This window comes from Bactrocera tryoni, chromosome 1, assembly GCF_016617805.1.
Source record: "Bactrocera tryoni isolate S06 chromosome 1, CSIRO_BtryS06_freeze2, whole genome shotgun sequence".
NCBI lineage: Eukaryota > Metazoa > Arthropoda > Insecta > Diptera > Tephritidae > Bactrocera > Bactrocera tryoni.
Window position 1 is genome coordinate 2,552,183 of NC_052499.1, and position 18,627 is coordinate 2,570,809.

The following is an 18,627-nucleotide window of genomic DNA, read 5'->3' on the forward strand; positions in this document are numbered from 1 at the left end:
TTAAAAAACGCTTGAAAACTCACCATGTTGCACTTTCGAGAATAAAGTAGACCATTCGTTTATAATATTAATTCTGCCTTTTATTATCCATTATTAATCCCTTACTTTTTACGCATTTTAAATTTCGTACGCTCACCATCATACAATTATAACATACTTATATTACCACAATTTTTCCATGCTTAACTAGTTTTCTATATATATTGCACAGGTTGTCATTTTATAGCTTTTAAACACGGTTGCCAGCGTTGTTGCTGGTGTTGACAAGTAATTACTGCTTTAACTGCAGCACTAAAAATACAATTGTGTCACAGATTTTTATAGGTTAAGTACTTATTGCGTACTTTTATGCTACACATTCTTATACGCACTAATACTTAAAAATAGTTAGTAAATATTCAAATTATTTATTTCCTACTTATCGCTTCACTTACAATGTAGTCTTGTTGTTGCTTGCTTGTTTACTTCTTACAACTAAATTATATATATTTATATATATATTTTTAATTTTTATACACGTTATGATTTAGTTACCCTAGGTAGTTATTTGCTATGGTTGTTTATACTATATATATAGTGTCTATATATTTCTTTTTAATCTTCGATTTTCAGTAAGCTGCTTACAAAGTTTTTGTAGATTACACATTTGCTTACTTACGCCAAACTTACTCAAAACTGAACTAACTATTCCTGTAAGTTAATAACTTTACATATCCTGCACACGCACACAAACATACTTAACATATCAGAAGGTTTAAAGAATCTTTATGTTTTCTAAATAATAAGCGGAAACTTAAGTTCTAATAGTTTCATAGTTTAATATCTTCTTGAATCTAAAAAGGTGAATAAGATTAGTCATAAGTGATTTTGGTTGATTGTAAGAAATAGAAACTCTAAAAAGTAAAAAAAAAATAGAGTTTAATGAAAATATATTTTCATTATTGGTTGTCGAAAATTTTAGTAATTTTTTAGAGTTTATATCTCTTACAAAAGAAACAAAAGCGAATAACTAATTTTATTCACCTTTTTTAGGTTCACGAAGATAGTAAACTATTAAACTACTGGAACTTAGGTTTCAAAACAAAATCTATCTCCGATCGTCTCCGCATTGCAATAAGAAAAATTCTGCATTCAGTTCATTAGTCTACATTTGGTTTGTGTGAAAATTTTCTAACAACGTTCATTTTGTTTTAGTACTACGGCTACCTTTGCTTATTTACATGCATTTAAAATATCTACTTCACACTTATTAGTTCATACAAACCTACTTATGCGCACATATACACACTAATTTTGTATTAGATGCACACTAACGGTAATTATTATATACACACTTAATCAGTCTTTGGAAGAATAATTTACACAAATACGGAAAGCTACTTTAAATTTGTTATATCAGTGTCTAGTAGGGAACCAAAGTGTTATTTACTTATAAGACTTAAAGAATTTATAATAAATAAATAAATGCTTAACATAATTCGTGTTAGCAGCAGGCTGGTAGAGTAAACCAGGAATGCAAGGGCGCCTAAGTTGAGGGCATTAAATGCTGTCATATTCACACTTTCAGATCCCTCGATATTGTTAAAGCAAGAACTGATTTTCAAAAATCAATAATGGATACTTTTTTCATACAAAATATCTTTATTTATTAACGCCACTCCTTCGCAGGTGTGCTCACGACTGTGACTACACAGAAAAATGAAATTTGAATAAAAAGGGTAATATTAATTAATCTTCAGACAAAATATCCACAATAAATATAATTTGTTTAGTGTTTAGAAGATTTAAAGACTTTGGTAGCCAAAGCTTGTGTGTTCATATGAATTGCTGTCTCATTCCTTGCGGCTACATTGCTAAGGATAATATCACTCATTACTGGAAGTAATCACGGTTGTATTAATGTCTAAAATTGCTGAATTCTCGTTATGTACATAGAATTTCAGGTCAGATGGTGTTCCGATACTTAAAGGGTGACATTTGACATCCAATATAAATGAACATCGGACATGCTTTGCCTAAGCAATTAGGAGTACATATTAAGAGAAGATGGAAGAAGGAAGTTTCCACACATATTTTTATAAGGTTTTCCCCGCTTTTGTGGAAGATAGCAATCAGTTTGTTATTTGTACAGGCAGGACTCAACTGAAGATACTACGGTATATCAGATATTTTTGCAGTATAAAGCTATTGCCAATTGTAGCAGAGCCTTTTTGTTAAATATGTTGGAACTTTAAATGTTTCATTTTATCAAGTTGGATAAAGTTAGAATATAAGGTGATTGCAATTTTTACTTTGAATACAAAACCCCAGCAATGTTGTATTTCCCGAACTTAGAGATACTTTGGAAAAGTGCTGATATGAGTAGGTAGACTTCTTCAGTAAGAATCTTATATCAAATTGAAAGATTTAAGGAAAAATTTATAAAAAGTAGGGGTACTCACATATTCCATGCTGCAAAGTGAATATATTTACCGATTTATAACAGTAAGCAACTTATATTGCAGCCAATAAGGAGGTCCTGTAGGAATTACTTTTCTATCGTTTAGCTGGTAATAAGTGTGCCGCCGATTACAGTTTCCAAATCGCAGAGTTTGATGAGCCCGAGAAAATTTTTCTTCTCTCAAATGTTTCTTCTGCATCATTTTTCATAGATATTAATGCCTTGAACCTCACAAAAACTAAAAATATCTATAAACTATTGAAGACTTCCGGTGATAACGAAAATGCAACGAGTGCGTGGAGTCTATAACCATACGATGAACAATTAGATGGATGCTCGAGTGACAAGTTGTATTTAAACAGCACCTAAACACAGAAGAATTTTACGAAACCATCGTTCAAGGCAGAAATAAAATCCTAAATATGAAATAGCTTGCATTTTTCTCAATGACTATAAAGTGTTTGGGACTATAAAGTTTAAGACCAGAAAGTTTTCAAACTAGGGGCCAAAATATTAACTTGATAGCTTCTAGAGATATAGTATACGAGTACATGAGAATAGATGTTTTTTAAGTGGCTCTTTAGTGACATCTGGATACGTTGGCAGCTCAGCACTGTGGGTTATTTGCTTACTTTTAGCTTCAAAGTCATTACTTCAGTAATTTGGAAAATTTTAAAATTTATGTACAACAGAATTCATATCAAAACGAAATATTATTATTAAATGTAACAAAATCATATACGATTCTAAAAAGGTTGGAAAACCAGCTTCATAACTATAATTCTGGCTAATAATGCATCAGTTTACACCCTTTCGAGTTTTATAACTTTAGTTTCACTATGTACAAAATATTTGATTGTTGAACTTCAATTTTTTATGACAATCGAAATTTCAGTTTTAAAATTGCCTACTAATTATGGCTACAGTTAGAACATGTTTTGAAATAATATTTGGGTTTTGTGCCTAGCACCACGACTTAATATAACTGTTTCCTCGTGCTTAGTATATATGTATACCTTCAAGAATGGTTCTATATCTAATACTAATACTACTAAATATATAATTAACAAAATGCGCCTACGTCATGTAATCCCGTTTTGGTTTGCTACTAAATGCAATGGCGTACAGACGCCCACAGAGAGAATAGGTAATGGGCGTTATCACCAAGGACGCCGCACACGATTAAACTCACGCATATCCACTACACGCTCAAAATCACACATCCACACACTCATAAATACACAAAGCGGCACACACACACTTTAATCGAGCTATGTGGCATTGTGTGGCGCCCGTTTCCACTTCATTTCACATCACAATCATTTAATCACCGCTAGAGATCACATTTGAAACGCACTGTTAATTAATGTCACACTCGCAACTCATCCATTAGTGGATGCTGTTGGATTTGTTGTAGTTGTGCTTGCTGATGATGTTGTTGCTGCTGCTGTTGCTGTTGTTGCACATTTGCGTGCGTGTGCGCTTGTGCGCTGGACACCGAAGGTGGCGGAGGACCAACAGCGCCACCGCCGCCACCCATTAAAGCCGTCGTCATGCTTTGATTATGATGATTCTGCAAATGCTGCTGATGTGTAACAACTAGCTGTTGCTGTTGTTGCTGCTGTTGTGTTTGTTTCATGCAACTCTTTTTAGTAAGCGTGCCACATTGATTGCCCATGACTTGCAATGCGTGCGGTGGTGGCATTAGACCCATCATGCTGCCACCGCCTCCGCTGCCACTGGGTGCACTACTACCTTGCCCGCCGGCGCTACCCAGACCCCCAACACCAGCAGCATTGCCGCCGCTGCCGCTGCTGCCCATGGCACCGCCTACCATGCCACCACCGCTTGCCGCGCTGCCCGGCGCACTGAGCGCGCCACCCATATTTATGTTGCCGCTCGCATCTTGGAGCGTTTTTAAATGTTTTGGTGGCGGCGGCGCACGATGTGGTATGTCTGCGAATTCGGGAGGTGGCAGCTGGTGCTGGTGTTGCAATGCGTGGTGATGCGAAAGTATCGTCGCCGGGTCGTTTTTCGTGTGTATCGTTAAGGTTTCGAGATCGCCGCATATGTTATTCGGCATTTGACCGTTTTCTTGTCGCTTCAGTTTCGTTTGCGCGCGCGGCTCACTCAGGCGCGTCTTGTCACGTTGATAGTAAACGCCAGCAAAGATAAGCACGTTCAGGATGAGCAGTGAGCAGCCAATTGCAATTGTGACGCTCAGTGCGGTGGAGTAGGCAGCAAAACCGTCTTGGCCATCCGGTGGCGAACCACTACCGGCGGCATGCGCTTCCCCATTGTCGTCAGCGCCATACATTTTGCCGCCATAACGTGAGCCATTACGCGCCGATGAGGGTGACGACAGATTCAGCAGTGAGAATACTTGATTAGTAAATAATGTGAAATTGCCAAGCGCCGCGCTGCCGGCATGCGGCGAATAGGGTGGGTTGAGTGGCTTAACGGAACCGTCACTGGCGATATTATTGTCGACATCATCATCGGTATCATCCAGCAGTTGGTGATGTGCGGCGGGCACATTGTCACCGCCTGGCTTGTGGAGATCGGGAATGAGATTCAACCAGAAGGATAAGCGATGAGCGCGATAGTGATTCTTGAGTTTTGGTTTTGTGTCTGGAAAGATGTAGATTGATATGGTTTGAGCTAAGTAAAAGTGCTTATATAAATATTGAGTAATATTATAAATGGCGTTAATAAATGATCTTACTATTTGTATATATGTATAGCTTGGCTGGAACCACTTACCGAAATTGAGATACTTTTTATGCACACTCTCGTAAGCGGTCCATTCAATCGTTTTGTATCGACTTCGCTCCTGTCGACTACCGGGATGTTCGCCTTCCATTTGTTCATTCGGATTTCTGCGAAGAAAGGAAATTAAAACATTTTGTTTATACATACGATTTCTGGATGACCCAAGGATGAAAATTAGGTGAATTGCAATAGAAAGTTTTCTAGGTTATCTTTTCCTATCAATGTATGTGTTGATAAGGTCAAGGTCATGCGTTGGGGTTTAATAACCTCTTCATTTTATGGTTTTATTACTCACCCAGTACGCACGAAGTTCGACCAGTACAGCATTACAACTTCCGACAGATTGATTTCAGTTTTGGTGTAATTTCGTGTGAAATGACTGAAACCACCCACTAAAGGTGCGCCGAAGAGGTAGGGTAAGTCCTCGCCATGAATGCAGCCTTGGCGCTGAAAACAAAAGAAGAATAAAGACAATCGATAGACATACATCGAAGTTTCTAGAAATAATAGGTACATTTAACAAAATGTGCTTTCGTTATATATGTAAATATATCTTTTTCAAATTTATCTTCTTAAATGTTTTATTTGTTTATTGAAGCGGTGGTTATAAGCTACCTATTGAGTGAGCGCCTTACCGAGACTGCTGAAGTTGGGTTATTGTTAAAGTTTGTTCTGTAGCTGAGAAGTTTTGGATCTCGATCCTTAACAACTCTCGTGCCTTTCATGACTCGGCTAATTTCGTACGTATCTGAAATGCGCCCACACGCCAGTTGAGCGATAGGAGGCTAATCGTTGAGTGATTATTATTTAAAAACGACAATAAAGCAATTCAGTTAAAATCCAAAACTCATCTTTCCCACAAAACTCAGCGAAGCCTTATTAAGGCTTGCTATTCTATCTTAAATTTATTACGCGAGTGAAATTCTGTAAAACACATTACATAATAAGAACTATTTCATGTATCGCCCTTGAAATCATACACTATGCACTTATGCCGAAATATTTTCCTAGAACAGTAGCACAGGTATTGAAAGCTTTCAAAGAGTTTTCATCAACGCTTAGCACTCTTCAGCGCATTCGATTGCTTTGGAAAGTAAGTAGGAGTGTGTACATATACATATATGTATGTGTTGTAGGCAAATGCTCTCGCTTTAGATCACTTGATGTCTCTTAGTGGGTTTGGCGTAGGAAAAGCTCGCATTACCTCACTTCAACTCTAACTTATGTTGGGCGTTGTAGAGCAGCAGTTGTGTATGGGCATAAGGCGTAGTGCACTTGGCTTGCCTTGAGCCGCTTCCGAAGCACTTAGTATTGCAGATAATTGCCTACATAAGTTGTTTGAACGTTTGCTGCATTGACTGGTCTGCATGCTCGCACTACTTGCATATGCGCATATGCGCATGTGTGCATTGAAGTAGCGTCGCAGTTCAAATGCTTGCATAGCATAAATCCATATAAATTCATATGTACATTGGTATATGGGTTAAAGGAACATATATAAACTGCAATCTGCAATCAGTTGAATGTAAACAAATCTTAGCAATGCGGCAGTTATGAATTTCTGTAGCAGATACCTAACGAAAGGAACGATTGTAATTCCCAGAATTAGCTGGTTATGTCATCCTTCGTATACTGTTATGTTATCGTAACTAAAATTGCTTTTCAATCAGCAAAGTGACAAAATGCGGACAGATTTGCGGTTGAAACTGAGAATTTTAAAATGTTTTCATGAATGCAAGGCTTAACACAAAAATTTCGATCGAGAAAAAGCTTCATATTCGACTTTATTTATTTGCAACGGTATTGAATAGTTATTAATAGTTACATGCTTGTACGCATGTAGTCACTAAAAGTTCACTCGAGAGGCACACATCGCACGTTGTTCTCAAATTTGCTTTTCAAGTTGTTCAAATACACAATTCTCTTTTGATGGTCTGGTGATTGAATATTATTGCTGCCGGAAGAACTTGCTGCTTAAATCATATTTTTTGCTAGCAGTCTGTAATAGTGTGCTAGTAATTTTTTTTCTTAAACTTACTTGGAGAGGTGAAGAATGCTATACTTCACATAGTCTACAAATGACCGTTATGCAAATAAAGTTATAATTTTCATTTGTTTTCATTTTCATAATTTCAGATATATGCAAAAATATATATCGGAAATCTTAAAATTTTGCAAAAGATGTAATTGAAGCAACAAACCAATCTATCGTACATAAGGGCTTCTAATTGGCACGGCAATCCAATCTAATTATCTCAAAACTAGTGTATCAACTGAGTTCCTTATTTGAATGTAGTTGCAGTCTACATATATATAGCTAGTTAATACCGAAATTATTTACACACGCTTTTAAATATAGGAAATATTTTTATGGGTCCAAAATTAAACCTTTGAGAGAACTTCACGAGCCGTTCAAAATAATGAGCGAATTTTACCTAAATACTTGCACACATTTCATTATATATAGATATGTGTGCTATGCTTAAGAGCCGTGACCATGATTGGAGCATCAAACTTACCTGAGGATAATCCCCATATCTCGTCTGATAGTCAAAGACGTACAAGTACGAATTGCGATGATCCGCCGAGTGTAGGTCGACGGTTTGAGCAGCGGGTGCCACAATTTGTGCATCGCTAAGCGCTTCAAGTGTTTCATCACTGCAAATGTGAAAATAGAAGAACAGATATGATATTTTTCAACAATCAAGAGCGTATCTTACATAAAAAATGCATAGCTTACGAGTACAATACTTTATTTTAAGTGCAGTTGTTGCTAAGCAATAAGAAAACAGGAAAAATTTGTTAACTTCGTTTACGGCGAAGCTGTAATACCCTTCACCAACGTAACATAAAAGGATCTTTTCTCGATTTTGATCGGTCAGATTGTATGATAGCTATATGTCAAAGTGGTCTGTTCAGAAAAGTTTTTACGGAGACTGTGGCTCTGCCTTCGAAAGTAATCTGTGCCAGATTTTGTCAAATAAATGAGTTGTCAATACAAAGATTCCATTTTGATCGATCAGTTTTTATGTCAGCTATAGCGTTTGGATATCGTCGATTTTGACCAATTCGTCACACTGCTCATTTTATATACATTTTATAGGGTCGCCTACAAACTTCGTGACAAACTTAATATACTACACCCTGTTCAGGGTATAAATATATTAATACCTATATACTTGTATGCGTTACTGAGTACGAATTGAAGTACTGAAGTACGAGTACGAGCGTAGATAGGTATGAGTGAGGCGATTACAATTATGCATTCTGGAATTGAGTATGTTTTGCTTTGTATGCTTCCTGCAGTTATATAGTATATAGTATGCAGCAATGGCTGTACGTAATAATACGTAACCATGGATTTTAAATCGGTTGAGTTGCGCTTAGCTTTAAGCTATCTCCCAATATAATTGAAATTGCTCGTATATTTGTGCATAGCTTCTGATAGTACAAAATACTAACTTTACACCTACATACATACATACATACTATATATTCTTCATGTACTCAAGCGAATTTGGTGCATCACTTATTTTGAGTGGTTTGAGGATTCCGTCAGAGCAAATTTATGAATTTTTTTTCTAATAGAAATCTTGCCTGGTTAATAGTGTTAAATATCTGAATAATTTTCTGCTATTGAAAAACCTAATTACCTAAACCTAAAACTTTACTATTGGCTTACCAGGGTATAACCCCTTTTTATTCATATTAAAGCTACACCATGTTGTGGTTACAAAATATTATATAATATTTATTTCATTAAAATATTATATATACTGAAAAATATGTATGTATACATACGTCATAAAGTGAACTGAAAAACCGAAAATCGCTATATTGAGAGGACTTCACCTCATGGCCTTTAGGGAATTATTTGTGGGGGCTTTATTTTCATACCTTTACTTGTGTTTAATTCATTTCCTCTAAAGTTAAGAAACTAGATGGAAATTGTATCGTAATTAGACTAGCTGTTAGTATTTTTCAACATGGCCTTTATATTTATATTTCACCTATTTTGCACTGTATGAGGAGGAGTTAGAGGAAAATGTTACCAGAAAATTTTTAGCATGTGAGAACTGTATATAAAACTTTTAGGGGATCGGTCACGCACACTTTTATAAAATTTTTGAATCACAGAGGGCTCTCACACTGTGACACTCTGTACTAAATTTCAATTTATTCTTCCCGGTTACAGGGTGGCGCACGAGTCATACTGGAAAAAGAAACCGTAAATTGTATCTGTTTGCGTAATCGACATACTTTTTTATTATGCAGGTTATTATTTAAATTTTTAAAAAATGAATGCTTGGTGGATAGTGCAGCGGTACCATTAATTGTACTCTATCATTTCCGTCCAGAGGAAAATCAGAGGGATTTTGGCGGCACGCCCCCGAGTAGATGGAACTTTATGGTTTTGGTAAACATTTTGGCTGAAACTGGAAGTATCACAAAAAGACCTTAACATCGAGAGTACCAAGAGTTTCGATAAGAAACTTATTAGAGCAACTTGGAGTTAGTTAGTTTTATCTAAAGATGTCAAACTGGCCCAAAGACGTATCCATTTAATAGCGTTTGATTCCAGTAAGATGGTTTTTGCGGAGTTCTAACGAAAATTTAAAAAAAATTACATATAATCAAGCAACACCGTTTTTCGCTGGCCGACAAGATCACCTGACCTGATTACACCAGGCTTTTTATAGGATTTTGTCAAGCAAGAGGTGTGTAAGGTAAAATCCGGAAATCTGACAGAATTGAGGCGCCCCCTAAATCGATAATTGAGGTAATACCGACATCACCGCAAATCAGGCAATGATTCAGGCAATGAATAACTTTCTAATCAGTTGTCGCACATGCTTGACTGAGCATGAAGATCATTTACGGTCCATCATTTTTAAAAATAATTAATAACATAAAATAAAATAAAACTTGCTATAAAAAAAAATAAGTCTAATGCACTGATGCAAAAAAGTAATTACAGTTTGTTTTGTTTCACATTTAGGCGTTGTGATAAAAAAAATTAAAATTTTATTAACAAATATTAAATACTTAATGATGAATGAATTTATTTATCAAAATATTATACACGAAATTAATTGAATGAAATTTAATCTTTCACATTAGTTATTACAATCAACAACATCAACAACAGCAGAAGTGTTGAGAGAGTGATTTCGAATAAATAAAGTCATTTTTATTTCATTTATCCATTTGCGCAATTCGTGCTGCAGTAATAAACCGAATTATTTTGCAACACTTCAGCTAAATATTCGATTAGGTTTTAAATATTTTATGTAAATAACATGATTCGATGTAAATAAAGTTTAACTTAATATTTTGAATGCTTCAATTTGTATATATGTATCAAAACACGCGTATGAAACACTTTCCCATGTAGTCAGAATTAAATAAACTTTAAAGTTTGCTTATATAAAAGCAATTAAAAAGGTGCTGAAAATGCGTTATCAGTTAATTGTGGCTTGTATTATGTTATTGTTAAAATTGTTTCTTGGTTTCATGCAGTTACATATGTATATGTCGAGTGTGGGGTGTGAACCGATTTCAGGCAGCTTTGTTGCCAATTCGAAGTTTTTTAAGTGAGTTGTCCAATCCAAAAAGAAACCTGAAAGACGAAATTATTTGCTTGTAGGTCACTCAAGTAAAGCACTCAGTGATTTTACCGACTTTTACTGCCAAGTCTAAATGTGCAAATTGTAATAAATTTATGGCATGAGAAGATTTGGTTGATTTTCTTCCAATGCTTAATACAAGTAATTATTTGGCCATTAAATTAGGCTTTAAAGAATGTAAAATGTGAGGATTGTGCTCCAAAAAATCCGGATTTATGAACCTTCTGGTGTTTTATGCTCTATTAAGCATTACATAACTCAACATATTGCGTCTATATACTAAATACATTATGTACAATACATCAACATTATCTCGTATCTGATGAGAGTGTTTGTGTTACCATGTTTGCTTTTGTGTCTGTGTTTGCTTAAAATGCTTACCGTATATTAATTGGATGCTGTACGGGTCGCTCCCAATCCGTGTACTCATTAACAATCGTCGCGAATATTTCGTTCAGATGATACGTGTACGTATTGCGTACGTAGGCCTTTAGTATTTTCGAGCGACGATCCGCTTCGATGCCATACTGTACGTCGCCGGAATTGAAGGAGAAAAACGCCTCGGCACGTGTCACGCCAGCCAACAGGTCATATCTGCGTATTTATTCGTTTGTTTGTCATGCAAGGAAATGGAAAATAAAAGCAAACGAAATAAATTAAAACTGATTGTGGCAAGAGCAGGCAGAAAATGATACACACACAAGCACGCACATACTCACACTTCATGCAAATCTACAATTTTATATAAATGTGCGCTCACACATATAAGCAGCTTGGTTTCAGATACGCGTTAAATGCATTTTTACATGTAAATTGGATTTAAGCCGAAACGCCGAGCAGGGAGAGCAAAGAAAGTTAAGACGAGAGCGATTTAAATGCAGTGTATGTAAGAGTCCGCTCAAATATATGTATGTATATGTGTCCATATGCAAAGGAAAGCTTACACACACTCGCAAATGTCGTTGATCATATCGGTTGCATGGTTGATTAAAGGGTATGCAATATGTGGTATGTGACCTGTCTGCAGTAAAAAAGATTATTATTCTATCTGTGTACTCTTCAAAATTACAGGAAGGGGCAGCACTGTTTGCTACGTAAGCAAAATGTGAAAGCCAGGAAATGGAAGACAAATGAAATCAGTTAAATTACCGTTATTGTGCACTGATGAAAATCGAGGTGCATTACAGAATATGAACTCTTAAAAACATGTACATAAGACCATATATAAAACACAGGTGAAGAGACTATCCGTGTAGAGACATATAGATATATAGACAAATAAGTTGCATGTCATTTCTTTTGTACAGTAAATGTAAATGTATGTAAAGTATATAGAATTGAAACTAATTATTTGCTATCCCGTTAGTCCCTCATTAACCAGAACTTTAAGAGAAGCGTGCCGAGCAAACGGTAAGATTATTGTAGCTCCTTTCTAAAACGGCTTTATTGTCTGAACAATCATTTAATGTTAAAATATTACTAAACTCAAAATCCAGCTTTTGAGTAAAAATCTGTTGCAAAGCTTAAATAGATTTCGCATGATTCTATCATAGCCTTTCATGGTTTGAGAGCGATGAGCAAAAAACTAACTAAACAGTGAAACTTTAACCAATTTTCCTTTTTTCGTTTTCAAAATTTTACAAAACAACTAATATTTATATCTATATATACTTCAATTAGACATTTCGAATTTAATTTTGCTTTGTGTCTGTTTCAGTGTTTTCTTTTCATTTCCATTCTAAAAACAATATAATGCCCTTTGGCTGCAAAATTGTACAATGCCGTAGACTAGTGAGCTACATGCAGCATACTAGTAGTAGTTGTGTAGCTGGCCTTGTGAATACGCCAGCTTCTGCACTGCTAACCTACCCATCTTCGTGTGTAAGCATCTTGATGTCGACTGCTACTATTTCCATTTCTTTAGGTCAATGCCAACTTAACAATGCTGCGCTGTTCTTTACATTTATAAATATAAATACTGGTTCTTGAAGTTACCTTTAATGGAATCTCCTTTGTTGCCTAGTTAGAAAGAGATTTCAAAACTGTCTGTAGATATGATTTGTTTCTGCACTACTAGCATCTAGTATGTTATAACAGAGGTATGAAAAGTTAATAATTTATCACCTATTAGAAACCAACCACGAAGTGATTTGGTTTTGCTTGAAGTGGGGTGTGTGTAACCTCAAATTTTTCATAAAACGATTACCAAATTCAGAATATATATTAATTATACATACTATACTACAGGCAAGTTTGATTATCATATTAATTATCATATATCATATCATATCATATTTAAGTAACTATAACCAAATACGTTTGGAATGCTATTTAATATTACAAATACCAATTCATTGTAGGAAAACATTTATGACGAACTAAATATCATACAGAGGTAAAATTGAAGAAGGATATACTATTTAAAAAGGCAAAGTGTCTTCATTTGTGACGAGATTTGTTCTTCTTGACACTTGCGTCTATGAATCCTAACAAGTCGCCCTCGTGTACTTGAGCTCATCTGATATTAAGTAAATCCATTTCCAGTAGATAGGTGTAGGAAATACGGAATTAATTAAGAGTTTATGAAAAGATTCACGGTAAGAAGCTGCTGTTAACGGTTCAAGCACAAACGCGTGTGGTGTTGTCAAAGTGATGAAGTAGCTGTTGCAAAATAGTTGAGTTAAAGATAGAGACACGTTTATAAGTGTGAATACATTCACTAATTCTGTAAATATGTACAATTATAACATTCATATCATCTAAAGCATATGCGTTAATGTACCGCTAGTTCTGCATACTATAATTTACGGAATGGATGTAATTCAATTAGTCATAAGCAAAGAGGAAAATTTGATAGCAATGAAGGATACACAATTTTAAGTTAAAAAGCTAAAGAGTACTAGTAAGTAGAGCTACATTTTTGCTAAAACGATCTTCTTCTTAGTGCTTAATCACTTTATATCTTTGCTTATGTCCGCTATATGTTATGTGACGCCGAAGTAGAATTTGAAGCAAAGCCGACTGATAAGACAAAACTGTCAACGCCATATATCTGCATGTATGCGTATATGTAGTATGCGAGTAGTGCTGTTTCATGTTTCCTTGGAATTATGTCACCATTTATGCATTATTTAACACTAATTAATGCAAGATTTGCGCTAATGATGTACTAATATCGATGTATTACCCACATTATTGCCAAGCGCAAATTTATGTTAATTACTAATTGCCTGCACACATCCGTAATGGGTGGCACATATAAACCTTGTAGTTGAAGCTCCAAGTTTAGGGAAATACTAGTTTACAAGAGAGTGTCTCTGACTGAAATCGTACTAGTCGGAAAAGTGTGAGTATTATGCCAATCTTTTGGAAAATCGACACCGGAAAACAGTACTATTACGTTAAGAAAACAATTAAAAAAAAGAAGACTTGGATGAAATATATTTTATTTCTTTGCAAAAGCCAAAGCAGATTATTGAAGGGACCAAGCTGCTTGCTGCAAGAGTGCCTTACAAATCGTATGTATTTCCATCACAGTAAAAAATAATAAGTTTAATCTTTGCAAAGACGCTATAAGCAATTGAGCAGTGATATATTTAAACAGTAAGTAAATAAACACAATCATTCACAGATTTCAATCTTTCAACGAGCACTTCTCCGAAATTAAAATCACTCACTCTTTGCATTAAAACTGTGTAAACATAAATCATTCACAGGTTATAGGTTTTACGTACCTTGACAGCTTGTTAATGGCTGTTTTCCTCATTAATACTGTATTAAAATGAGAGCAAATTGAAGCCGTCGCCATTGGAGTTTAAGATGACATTAAAAGCGCATCCGTGCGTTAAGCAGCCACCACAGCAATTGGAGAAAGCGGATAAAGGAAAGTCGATAATGTGTTGTAATCCCGTTGAAATACAGCGCGCATTACAATCAACGATGCCATGAAGAGGAGGAAGCAATATGCCCACAACGGAAGCACAGCAAATAGTGCGCGAAATAAGTTCAGGTTGCAAATTGAAAGTGGTCATGTAAATGAAATTAATTATTCATTGTGTCATTATTTCACTCAACAAGAACTTTTTAATATTACTTTTCCATGATATTTATGATACACTTAGCGCCTACAATAATTACCGATATTTTCCAACTGTCCCGGCGTACCCCAACCACCCGCTGCCGCGATGCCTGCTCCCCCGCCGAGGCCGCTGCCGGCAGCAGTCGATGCTTGGGCTTGTGCAGCAGCTGAACCGGGCGCTGGCGGTACATAGTCACCACCATCGATGACCACACCGTCTATGCTGGGGCCAAACGCGAAACCGAACTCGGGCTGACGTATGGGTACGCTCAGCAGCTGCTCCAGTGTCTTGTCGCGCAGACACTTCATAAGATGCGCATGTGACAGGTCGGGCGCACAGTTCACGTGATGCGCAACGATGGCCGCATATTTGGCAGGGTTGCTCACCAGCGACCAGGGTGCCAAACCAGAGCCGGACATCAGTATGGCGCGGTTAAACAGGAGACCTACAAAGAAATTTAATAATTGCCTGTTTTATATATTGTATTTGTTGGTAATTATCTCTTTTATACCTTCTGGCACCGCCAGTGAGGAGATGAGAAAATGCACACACGCTGCTCCGGTGCCATGACCCGCTAGGGTTATACTCTGTGGATCGCCACCAAATGCAGCAATATTCTCCTTTAGCCAGTGTAACGCAGCAATGATGTCCATTAGGCCATAGTTGGCTGGCAGTTTCGAGTAGCGATCTGTATTGGCATTTAAGAAACCTGGATAAGGAATGGAGAATTAGATTTTATGTTAAAGGATACGAAATATTTTTTTTTAACAGAAAATTTCAAATAACTTCCTATATTCTTTTATGAGCTGAGTTCTTGTGGTTATGCGCTGACCTTGGAAGTCGGTACATAAAATTAAACCTATAGAGAAGGAACTCGAGAAGCTTAAGTTTTCACCTTTCGATGGCGAACTCCGTTTATGTTTTCAGATCAAAAATTTCGGTCTCATAATTAAACTCAATTACTCAGGTAGGGATGTGCGTTGACTCATCGGCGTCTGCAGACAGAGATAAGTTGTGAAGCTTTATTTCATTATGATTGTTGGAAATCATCTGAGAATCTCCTGAACAAATTCAGAAATATAGTTCCCGCCAACCAAACAGGAATTACCATTTTCAAGTAAAGTACCTCCTTCAGTTAAATTATCGGAATTTGTTAACCCAAGGATAAAAAAGGTAAACTGTAGAGGGAATTGATTTGTTTCACTATTGATAAGGTTATTCCATGGAACTCGCTTTTAGTTTTATGGCCTCAAATGAATCGAAAATTCGATGTATTCTATTTTTCAGCATACCATGCATGAGGAGAAAAAAACTCAACCAAGCTGTTGAACGATGATTGCAGGGAGGCAAACTCAATATTTATCCCACCCTGCGTCGTAACTTCTGATTAGGACACAGCACTTAAAGTATGTCACATTCTTTAGCGTTGAGTTTACCTACGCCATCTGCTGACAAAATTCCATTACATTCGGGTTTTTCAATCGCAGCAACATTTTAAGCAAAATATTTGTGCATGACTTGCGCTGTCTGGCAACGAGTTTGAACAGTCACTTGGCGCATCCCCCGCATACGCAGATATATATATATGTATTAATGTGTAAGTGTTTACATTTAGGTCAACATTGCGCTGACTCTGTGCGGATGCGTTCACTCATGTTTATTTCACTTTGGTCTGTTCAAATGCACTAAAGCCTAAACTCGCTACACACACACACGCGCATACCTCTGTGTCCATATAAGCGGAACGTGTTGGAGTTTACGCTGAACGTTGCGGATTTCGCATGCTCAATCCGTGGCAAGCATAGCGCCGCATACCTGGGAGCATATGCAATACATATATTATGTACTCGAGTGCATGAGAGCTACACGGATATGACAAATTCACACATGCAATTTAATGTAAGCGCAAAATTTTTTGTCACCGTTATATCTTTGAAAACATGCTGCAATTCAGGTAAACAAGTGCATATTTACCTTTGTCGCTGCCGCTTGCCACATGCCACGTGCAAACTTAGTTTCTAGTAAATCTGTGTTAGGTCGAAAAAATACCTGTTCGTTGTGTAACGGGTGGTACGGTTCGGTTGTAAAAATATTGCAATTAATGATATTAATTTGTTGGGGGTTTTGTGGAGGAATATGTAACTATCTGTGTGGCTTTAGCGCTTGATTTTTTTGATAGACGAAACATTACTAAGATAGATTTTATGAATATGCGATCAATTAACTTCCTTGTTGTATTATAATATTTCGGTCATCAACTATTGAGACACTTATAATTATGGTATAAAATAAATCCATAGCAATCATCTCCAATTGGCCAATTTCCAAGAATTACTCCAAGAAATTTATCTCGTTGACACAAATACATGAAAATATAGGCACACCTCTTTAAAGTGAACTAACCGTTTACTGTTCCACATTCGTTTAGTTATGTTTGGCCATGTTACCACTTGCTTCTTCGATCCAAAGATCTCTAAGGTCCGGCGAATATAAGCTAATATCTATATATATTATTAATAAATAGTTTACTTTATATGCATATATCAGAAATTTCAGACAAAAAAAAATATATTTCTTAAAAACAAAAAATGGCAAAAAACTGGCGTTTTGAAATATACTCAGAAAATCACCCTTGCTATATGGTAGTATAAAATTGGTGCAGTTAAAAACCATTGTGAGTGAGTTCTTTCGGGATATTCCGGACAACGAAAATCGAAATTGTTGCTCTTCAGAAGTTGACAAAGCGAAGTCTTTTCATCTACCTTTTCGAGGACTTTGGCGTTATTTTGGTATTGCAGCTCTCATTAAGCATTGTTTTCAGTTTCATTTAAAATAAAAAGAAATAATGCAATATTTTCTGTTAGATAAGCTTTTAATTTTGGTCTTACAGCATCCAAATATACCAAATCTGGTGATTACTATTGCTATTAATGTACTCAGAAATTCGATTTTCATCACAAAACTACACACACCCGTTATGCGATGACATTTTTCTCGCACTTGTTTGCAACGCGTAGTCGCGTGTCGGTATTTGAGTTCGAGTTCATGCAGCTGCATTTAGTAGTAACCGCGCTTAGTTCTGTATGTGTTTTCGTTGCGTCAAATGCGCTAGCGGGCAACCGGTGTGCAGCATGCCATCGCCAGCACGCCTTTTTGCCGCCACCAACATTGAAGCCGCTATCAACCTTCTAAACTCGAAATCCAGTTGAATTTTGAATGAAAAATTTCATTTAATTTTATAGCCAACATTCGCATTTGCGCGCATAGTGGGCGGCAACAATTTGAATTGCTGTGCTGTGCAAACGAATCATCGCATTTGGTTGCTTGCTTGACTGTCGCTATGTGTGCGCGTGTGTGTGTGTGCGCGGGTGGCTCATGAAAAATTCATAAAAGCAAAAGTTGCATTTATAAATTCCAAAGCAGCTAAACACTAACAGCAGCCACAACTGCGGCATTGCAACACAACCAACTCCAACACCGCCACCAAGTAACCCACGCACCGCCGCAAAATTACACACGCCTCCACACACAGTCAAATGCACTTGAAAGCGATTGGAGCGCGGAAAGCGGTTTTTTCAGTTCGGAGGGTTACTGGAAAGCAAATTTCATATGCAAATTGAGAAACAAATGAATATCACGTAAAGCTACGTTCTATGCTAAATAGTAGTAAAAGTTTATTTTCAAGCGTGTCCTAAAGTGCAGTGTATGT

At 36.5% G+C, this 18,627-nt stretch overlaps 1 protein-coding gene across 2 annotated transcripts in view; it reads right to left on the minus strand.

The window, feature by feature from the left end:
• Positions 1-488: 488 nt before the first annotated feature.
• Positions 489-18,627, minus strand: part of LOC120777742 (neuroligin-4, Y-linked) — a 124,968-nt gene continuing 106,829 nt past the window's right edge. For both annotated transcript variants that reach the window (XM_040109244.1, XM_040109236.1), the window contains 8 exons: positions 15,430-15,627; positions 14,977-15,363; positions 14,574-14,610; positions 11,221-11,433; positions 7,732-7,870; positions 5,508-5,659; positions 5,204-5,319; positions 489-5,071 (listed from right to left, as the gene is read on the minus strand). In XM_040109244.1, coding sequence (XP_039965178.1) covers positions 3,810-5,071; positions 5,204-5,319; positions 5,508-5,659; positions 7,732-7,870; positions 11,221-11,433; positions 14,574-14,610; positions 14,977-15,363; positions 15,430-15,627 — 2,504 coding nt within the window. In that variant the 3' untranslated portion in view covers positions 489-3,809. The remainder of the gene's footprint in view (positions 5,072-5,203; positions 5,320-5,507; positions 5,660-7,731; positions 7,871-11,220; positions 11,434-14,573; positions 14,611-14,976; positions 15,364-15,429; positions 15,628-18,627) is intronic.